This window comes from Netta rufina (genome assembly GCF_964035555.1).
Source record: "Netta rufina genome assembly, chromosome: 4".
NCBI classification, from domain to species: Eukaryota; Metazoa; Chordata; class Aves; order Anseriformes; family Anatidae; genus Netta; species Netta rufina.
The window spans coordinates 35,104,966-35,114,335 of record NC_140127.1 but is presented as its reverse complement, the minus strand read 5'-3'; the positions used below and the strand labels follow the sequence as shown (position 1 = coordinate 35,114,335).

Below are 9,370 nucleotides of genomic sequence, written 5' to 3'. Positions count from 1 at the left end.
ACACACACACACACACACATATATTTAGTACTGTGGTCTGCATCAGTAAAACTCAGTTTGCTACTATTACAACTGTTCCTTAAACTGTGCTAGCTGTTCCATCTAGTGAAGTAGCACTGCTGGGCTCAGGCTTAATGTTTTACATTTTCTGGAAGACTGCAATGTGTTGATGGAAAACAAACAAACAAAACAAAAACCCCAAAACACAAGTCACAAGTTATTTTAGGCTCAATCCACAAAAAAAAAAAAAAAAAAAAAAAAAAAGGCTCTATGGCTCTTTCCAAGGAGAGATCAACACATTTTTTTCCCCATATACGAAATACCTGTGAAGGCTCACAGGTAAATGGAAAAAATGCATTGAGAGGCCAGAAGAAGTCAGGGGGTGGCAGCTCCCATCAGTTCCCCAAAAGAGAATTATTATTCCCACAAGTCTACTCCTGTCCTAGAGCATCAGCTGAATCCTTAGGTGGAAAGGGTCAGAGGGACAGAAAGGCAGCTGAACGCTTCCCAATCCTCCTTTTTGAAACAAGGTGTGGGCTGTTTCCACCACACGATGAGTTAGAGCAGCCCTGTGTTTACTCCATATCCTCAGGTGGCCATCAGAAGCACTGCTGGGGAGCTGGGCACTAACCTTGCAGATGCTTTACACCAGCGGGTCAGTTAAAAGGAACCATTTGAGCTCATCCCTGGGCTTAACCTTGACACCAGGATTTTAACCTGAAGTACCGAATTAGCATCAAACTGGCTATGGAAAAATTTACATTGAAATGTCATCTGGCATTGATATTCTGTACTGAAGAAAATAAAGAACTTGTGTTTCTTTGATGTAAGTATTTTAGAAAGTTTAAACATAAAAGGCTGGGTCCAATTTGATTGTAATTTGGATATAATCTAGCTAAGTGTTTCAAAAAATTAAAAAAAAAAAAAATTGAGCCTTTACTTAATGTAACAGAAAGCACAGTTTTCACGTGATCTATTAAACTATACTTGAACCAAACAGAAAGCTGCAGACAAAAACATGTTACAAAAGGTAATCATGTCACTTAATCCGTATCGGATGACATGAACATCCCAGGTTGGGGAACGCAAAGCAAGAACCTGAAGACAACAGAATTTTTTTATGCTCTTTGTCTGAAATCTGTGGCACAGAACCTATATATATGTATATTTTATTAAGGTCCAATTTAAAAATGCATTAACTTTTTAATTGAGAACATGGCTGGGAATCAGTAGTTCTGATGATCTTAGCATAGCACTGGATATAATGTTGGATAACTAAGCCTTCATTTAAGGGAAAAAACCTTTAATCTTTCACTGCATAGGAGCAGATAGAGTGTCATTCAAATGCCAAAAGGCTTGAATTCTCCCATCAAAATGCATGCAAAGAGAATTTCAAACCTCTTAAGGCTCACAGGAAAGCTTATCCCTTGGGTGAACCAAGGAGAGCACTGCCAGGAACTCTGAGGGAGTTACATGAACTCTGAAAGCTTCTAGAGACCTTCCCTTTCTTTTCTACAGACCTGAAAGTCCTGGAGGAAGAGAGAAAGCCTTGGGCTGGGTTCTCACGTTGTTATCCTCGGCTCCCTGAAGACCTGCCACTTGGATTGAAAAAGCCTTTTTGCCGTGACGCTGAGCAGCACAAGGCACCAGTGTGCTCAGTTCTTCCTCAGGGATCCTCTGGGATTGCTTCGGAGAAAACACCTGCGGCGATTCCTTGATGCAAACAGCGTGGCACGGATCTGAACCTGAGCCCCCTCAAGACTGTTGGATCAGGCCAGTGGGCCTGGAAAAAGAAGTTTCCCTGGATTTGGTTCTCAGCCCCATATTTCCTTGCATATTTTTCTTTTTTATCTAAGTAGGTTCCAAAGTTGATTCTTAAAGTCTTGGGGTATGCCATGACTTTGGCCCGAATAGGTTTGTCCTCTGTGACAGAACTGTCAGGTGAGGATTGTTTCATACATCTTTTTTCATCCACTGATTGTAGCCAGGGATTATTTAGGCTGAATTCAAAGCCTTCCCACAGATATTCTTTTGTCATCTGGATTGTTGTTCTCCTGCATTTAACTTATGTAAATGGTGTTCCTTTCAGAAGAGCTAGAAGAATTGGATGACCCTTTTTAACACGTTCTGTGTTACACGGCCATCTCGCTCTACGGAAATGCTTTTATTTCAACTGGCTGGAAAGAAAAATCTCCCTAACTTTGAAGTGTTTTTTATTGCATTGAAAAGAGAGAACGAGAGACTGTCAAATCCCATTTCGTTTTTTAAAGCTAACTGTAAAGTTTTAATTAGGTCCTCTGAACAAAGATTCCGAGATGCTTCATGTTTAAGAGTTAGCGATAGTATACGAGCTGCTGACTTCCATCATTAAGTTCAGTTGACAAAGGCCAATGCAACTTTTTCTTTGTAACTTTGTAACCATTTATGTTTGAGGTGAAGATGTTAATATGGAAATTTTGCGAGCTGGGAATGAGTACGAACTATCATTGTAATTTATGACCTTTCATCTAAGGCCAAATGTAAAGGCAATCACAACTGTTCTATATCTCAAGGCCAGCACATAGCAGATGTATGAAATTTGGAAGTGTTAGACATAAACTTTTATTACCAAATTATAAATAATTTCTACCACTTACAATGTTCACCTTTCAAGTTCATCTTGATTAAAACACAAGGGCAGCATCTCGCTGACTTCAATGAGTTGCACAGCTGGAAAAACTCTCTCAGTGCACTACGAAAGGATAAAGCAACACAGTATTTAGAAGAATCTACTCATAGCAACGCACACAAAGTTTTAGATTTAAATCCTTTTTCATCTAGATGACCGAAACAACAACAAAAAAAGAGAATCATTAAACAATGAGGTCTGAATTTTATTTTCATTCCTGAAGCTTTGAATTCTGTAAGCAATCTGCTGGATGTGGATTACTTAAAACCTTTGAAGACCACCTTCCTGAGGTCATTTGGATTTCATCACTCAGGAAATAAAGCATTCTTTAGGTTGTGCATTAACAGATGTAGATTCAGGAAGATTATGTAATCACAAGATAGGAATTTTCTTTCCAGGTCAAATCCCACCACACCAAAGTGCTCGTTAATGTATGTCTTATTGCATGAAGGTTAATTTACCCCTAAGAACAGCACATGAGATTGTTTAGAGACCTATGGCAATGCTGGAAACATTAACAGAGATTTGGACTCATGACTTGGCCTCAAAGCATGGGAGCGGGGAGGATATGAAACTGTTGGCCATTTCGATTCGGGTGTCTCAGAATAGACACATTTGTAAACGCAGTAATGGTATTAAGAAGGGAATTAGGAGGATTTGGGTGGCATCAAACACCCCAAAAACAAACCTGGCACCCACCTGACACGGTGCCGCCTGCTCCCCGAGGTGCCCGTGCGTGAGGCCGCGATGGGCCCGGTGCTGAGGGGCGCCCGCCAGCACGGCCATGGTGGGCCTGGCTGCCTGACCGCGGCTGGTCTGCAGCCCCAGGATGAAGGCCTCGTGGCCCGAGGTTTGGGCTGTTTTTCTTTTATTTTGAGCAGTGTTTGGGGGAGATGTGGCTGAAATTGCGTTTAAAAAGAGAAGGCAACTCAGGAAGGGCAAACGCTTGGCTGTGCTCTGAAGAAAAAATTTTCCCCTGTTCTGAAGAGCACGTTTTCTGGAGCAAGTTTTCCCTCTATTACAAGAATTAAAAAGTTTTTTTAATCAATACTGGAAGAATAAAGAAAAAAAAGTCAGTCCAGATGCTTTCACAGAGGGTCAACTCCACCAGGAGTTTGGGTCACGCTACCAAACTCCTAAAAACCAAGGCGTTTTGTTTGCTTGGTGTTTTTTTTTTTTTTAATTAATTATTATTATTATTTTATCATTAACAAGTATTATTATTTGTAATCTTGTTGAAGAACAGAACTTGGCACAGTTCCTAGCCGTGGGGACCAGCCCCCACGGGCTCCTGTCAGGGCGGGCCGGCTGCCGCCGTTGCCCGGGCGGCGCTGCGCGCGCGCTGCGCTTTGTCCCTACCGGCGCGCCGTAGTGGGGCCGCCCGCATTGGCCGCGAGCGGGCCGGGGCGCGCGCAGGAGGCGGCGGCGGGTGAGCGGCGGCGCCCAACGGTCCCCAACGGTCCCGGGCTAACGGCCGCGGGGTAACGGCCGCCGTGACAGGGCCGGGCGGGAGGGCGGCCGGGCGGTAGGGAGGGAGGCTCCGCGGGGGGGTGCCGGGCCGCCCCCACAGGCGCTGAGCCGCTGCCCGCGCCTCTCCCCGCAGCCACGCTCGGAGCCCAGGATGAGCCTGCGGAAGCAAACCCCCAGCGACTTCCTGAAGCAGATCATCGGCCGGCCCGTGGTGGTGAAGCTGAACTCCGGCGTGGATTACCGAGGTGAGCTCGCCGCCCCCGCCCCGCAGCAAGCCCCGGACAGCGCTGCTCGGAGAGATGCACGGCGAGACCCGGCCGCAGGGCGGGGACAGCAAGGGGGGGGGAGCAGCTCTGGAGACACCGGCGGGGAGGAGGGTAACGGCGGGTTTACTGATCAGAAATACCCATCTAAGTCATTGCAACCCCTAGCCGCAGCGGTTGACTGCAGTCTCACGACGAGCCTGAGTTTCTAAATCAAGTTTTTTAGAGGTGGGTTTGGATCACAGCTCCTGAAATGGTCAGGCCCTCAGTGCGCTGACAGCACGCCTTTTGGAAGCCACCCCTTTCCTGTGCCTTCATGTTCCCCAACTCCTGGCACAGACCTTGGTCCAGAAAAGCTTCAAACAGTAACCTGTGCTATCAGCAACTACATGGGGATGAAATAGGACGAGTTGTGTGCTTGGTTAAACAGCTCCTAAACTCCTGTTGGATCAAGACACACAGGGATACAGAAGAAAGCTCAGTGTGTTTTTTGCACCTCTGTGCCCAGTGTTTTTAACACAGTCAAGCAGTTTTATTCCAGAACTCTTTGGCTTATCTGCAGACCTTCATGCACTCTATGCAGGATTGTAGGGTGTTTTTAAGCTTAAAAACACCCTATAACTGCTTAAAAAACACCCTATAATCCTGGGATTATATAAGGGGAGTATGTTAAGTTCATGCTCCCCTTAAGCTAAGACTATCAGCCTGCCAATTTTTTTTCCCCAATAGCATCCAAACGTAACTAAAACTATCACGATCTCCTATCGAACACAAGCTAGGCACTTTATTCTAGAATGATTTAAACGTTACCATTGTGCCGGAGATACCCGTTACAGGTAGGTTCAATTCAGTGGGCAAAGCTTAGTGCTTGTGAGACAAGACTGGTTTGTCCTGTGACAGGAGCCTTTGCATTCTGACAGCTTCAAATTTTTGCTCACTGACAGGGCAAGCAGTGCCTTATTATCCCTTCCCGTTCCTCTTCAGTGTCTCTCAGCTGATGAAATTTGCAATCTGTCATTTCTGTAAATTCATTCTTGCAGGATTATGTAGTGGCAGCTCATTCAAGTTAATTAAAGCAAGTCATCACTTGCCTAAGAGTACGTGCAAGGTGTTTTTTGATACACTTCCTATGTTCCATAAGAACATTGGTACCTTTTACTCATTAAGATACATTTGTAACCTGCCCCCTTAGCTAGGCCTGGAACTCTGCTAGTTTAATGTGCCTACAGTCAGGCCTACAAGGAGCTAAAAAACACTGAACAGTCAGGTTTTCCCCTTTGTGTGGAAACAGAGAAGAAAAACACATACAGGAAAATAACAATCCTCAAACCATTACAAGTTGGCAGAAAAACCTAAATTCCTAATTATTTAATGGAATATATTACAGTAACAGTTGTGGAAAATGAGAACATGCCCTAGAGGAAGATTCTCAGTCTGGAGTTTTCTTCCTCTCCTCAGTACAGCAATGTACCGTAACTCCTGAGTTTTAATACTAGGTAAATAAATGAGGTTCTTCTCAATTTTAGTAGTGGCAGTAGTTTTAGTGGTAGGGTCTGTGCTGCAATGAAGTTGGAAAAATGCACAGGCAAGACTGAGGTGAGAACAGCTTGTTAGAAGTTGTTTCATGTACACACAAAATCAGAGTGCATTTTCTGAGCACTTCTTCTGTTAATCCTCACGTTCAGTTTGTTACAGAAACGGTCTGTTCATTAGCTAAGTTTAATTTAGCTCTGGCCGTAGTGGTGAGTACAGATCCCAAGGAGTGCTTATGAATAAAAATGCCATCATACTGCCAGCACAGTGCAAGTACTGTGTCAACAAGGTGCAGCCTGAACAGGGGCTATGAGAAGTCAGAATACCAAAAACTTCTAAAGGCAGTGCATGTTATGCATATTTTGCAAATGCATATTTTCCTGATCAAGAGACCATCTAGTATAACAGGTATTTTTTTTAAGCTGTGCAATTTCATTTTTGTGGGAAGATATCAGTGTCATTTGGAAACTCCTTGCCTGTTGAAAGTGATTTAGAACTTTGCTCACACAAAAACAGACTGGCAGCCCACGTTATTCAGGGTCTGTAAGCATAAAAATCAATCTGAAAAATGTATACAGTGTCCTGTATTAAAAGGGTTATTTATCAGATACATCCTTGACAAGCTTTAATTAAACTGAACTTAATAGTCTTGTTCCTAGGCTACCCCGTTACACCTAATGTCACAAGTTCTTCTTGGGCATAAAACAAGCAAGAAGGGACAACTAAACTTTCAAGTGGAGGTTGTTGATCTTCTGGAAGTTGTGCCTCAGTGACTCCTGCCCCCCATCCTTATATCAACTGATAAAGTTGCTGCTAGAGGACCTGGGGTTCCTTACTCACAGCTTCATTCTTTTAAGAATACTCTGATCCACTGACTCACCTGCAAGCTTGGGCTTTTAGTTTATTGTAAAGAGTTTTGTTTTCTTCCCTGTACTGTTCAAATGCAATGCATTTTTATTTCTTTAAAAGTAAGCTTAAGCTGATTCACTGTTAAACTGTCCCTACCTTCAGGTGTCCTGGCTTGCCTGGATGGGTATATGAACATAGCTCTGGAACAGACAGAAGAATACGTAAATGGACAATTAAAGAACAAGTATGGGGACGCCTTTATCCGAGGAAATAATGGTAACTCCTCCTCCCTGTGTTATTGCTCAGTAAAATAATGGTATTCTACTTCTGCATCTGAGATGTGACTGAGGTGTTAGTAGGTTCCCTTTAAGAATGTTCCTTTCATACTTCCTTGGAAAACTTAATGTTTACTTTTTGTAGGGCACTTTTTCAGGGTCTGTGCTTTTCCTCATTCCCATGGCCCTTTTTGCCTCTGAACTCAGAGTTCTTTAGGAGAAGCGTGCTCTTTTCTATTCATTCACAGACCTCAAGTTCCTGTCACTTGACAGAATTACTTTTGCACCCGCTGCCTGCCAAGGTGACCTCTCCACAGGAAGTTCAGTGTTTTGCTAGGTAAACTGCTGGACACATGGATGATACGGACAGCACATGGGCACATGGAGACATGGAGAGCTCTGTGTCCCTGAGGTGTGAATGCCCCAGCCTGAACACACCTGGATGAGTGGTGTTCATTAGTACTGCAGGCTATTTTTATAGTAGAGGTTCTGTGATCAGTCAAGAAAAATCACTTGCCCTTCACTATTGAACCTTGAACTGTCCCAGTGCAGTACATGAATTTTAGTGTGCTGCAAGGACAGTTAGCATCCTTCCCCCTGCAAGAAACTTGCTTCTAATCATGGGCTGATGGTATCCCAGGCTCCTGGAATGATGCTGTGGTATCAGACAGTTAGGCTGTAGCAGCAAGACATGCCAGGGAGAAGAATATCTAAAAATAGAAAAGGTTCAAAAGCCATATGTGAAGAGACTTGTAGAAAAGGTAAGTTAAGCAGCATTTGCCTAAGTTACTAGAAAAGAAAGCACAAGCCAGGAAGGGGAATAGAAAGAAACAAGAACTGAATCTCGCATTACATAAATAGTCGAGGAGACTGTGGCACCAGCGTGAAAGATTCTGTTCTGTTTTGGGAGGAGAAACAATCCTTGAGCAAGGCCAAGTGCTTTTTTGCAAGGAATTTAGCTTATTATGATAAGAAGTACTGTGGCACTGCAGCTGGACAATCAATTATGGAAATAAGAATTTATAATAGAAGTTAATAACAATTGGATAAGAGGGAGGAAAATGAAGTACAGGCTGGGCAGAGAGCTTAAGATATCCCAGGTTTAGGAGCACGATACAATTCATGTTGTGGACATTCAAAATACAGTTTGCATAGTCCCACTCTCAGGTAAGAAACATTCCTAAGAAGTGCCTGGGAAACATTGCGTCAGACGGTGCTCTGGTGTCACCAGCCAAGTAGGCGAGAGATGCCTGCTGTCGCATGGGTAATTAGCTTTGCCAGAAGTGCCTGGGATTTCGGCTCTTGTTGAAAGACCGTAACATTCATGTCTAACACCCTTAATTCTGCTGCGTAAAGATTTTATCATGCTCTCCTCAGTAATGCTGCAGGGTAGCTGGGTTTATTCTCATCTGCTGGAGTGTATGGTTTGGTTCTGGATATAATACTGAGCCAAGTTAGTACATAATGTATAAATTTAATAACATTTCTTGAAACTTGAATGTTTCAGACTTCGTTCATGCTGAAGGGGATTCATTACACTTACTTTACAAGCCATGGAACTAAGAGGTTTTAAATAAACAGTCTTCTGCACGGCATTTACTTGAGCCCTCTTATGTGTGCCATTTTCTCGTTTTCACAGTATTGTACATAAGCACACAGAAGAGAAGGATGTGAAGATGCCAGAAGGAGGCTAATTTGTACTTGTGAACCTTTCCAAAGGGATGAGAAGTATTTGATTTGCAGTTAATAACTCACAAGTGTTTAAATATTTTTTTTTAAATAAATGTAAATGAGTCTAAGCTTCCGCAATGTTTTTGTTTCAAAATACTGCTTTGTTCCACAATACAGAAATAAGTAAAAATGAAGCATGTAACAGTACCACAAGACTAATTCAAGGCAACAGCTCATTTGGTTACACTAGCAGTCACAGAAATACTGACTGGAGGTAAGCAGGCGTAGAATCACAGCCATGCAGCCATGGCAAAACGATCATTTAACTGATGTTGGGAAGGAAAAAGAATCAGGTGACAGCGACCTGTCTTTTTTGGAAAAGATTCAGCTTTAAATGCCAAACTGTAGCAAGAGTCACTGGGTAAAAAGTTCAGCTGCTGACTGTTAAATTACCCGAAACATCTTGAATTGTGGATTGGAATCAAGGGATGCAACAGTGACACTTCAACAATTAGGGGTGGGGAAAGAATTGAGTCAAATGGAAGAAAAACCCTAAGGGGGAGCACTGCACCCGCTGTGGAAGTCAGTCACCAGTGAAAAGCTCCCAGCTGGTAACCCAGCACAGCTAGCAGCCACTTCAC

General features: G+C 43.3%; 1 protein-coding gene across 2 annotated transcripts; it reads left to right on the top strand.

Moving 5' to 3' along the window:
• Nucleotides 1–4,033: 4,033 nt before the first annotated feature.
• On the top strand, nucleotides 4,034–8,869 carry LSM6 (LSM6 homolog, U6 small nuclear RNA and mRNA degradation associated). Of its 2 annotated transcripts, none has more exons than XM_084285761.1 (4): nucleotides 4,034–4,097; nucleotides 4,272–4,383; nucleotides 6,946–7,059; nucleotides 8,698–8,869. In XM_084285761.1, exons 2-4 carry the CDS (start codon nucleotides 4,290–4,292, stop codon nucleotides 8,730–8,732), a joined length of 243 nt encoding a protein of 80 aa, XP_084141887.1. In that variant the 5' UTR covers nucleotides 4,034–4,097; nucleotides 4,272–4,289; the 3' UTR covers nucleotides 8,733–8,869. The 2 variants fall into 2 exon arrangements, with proteins under 2 accessions (XP_084141887.1, XP_084141888.1); XM_084285762.1 differs by having other exon boundaries at nucleotides 4,050–4,149.
• Nucleotides 8,870–9,370: the final 501 nt, after the last annotated feature.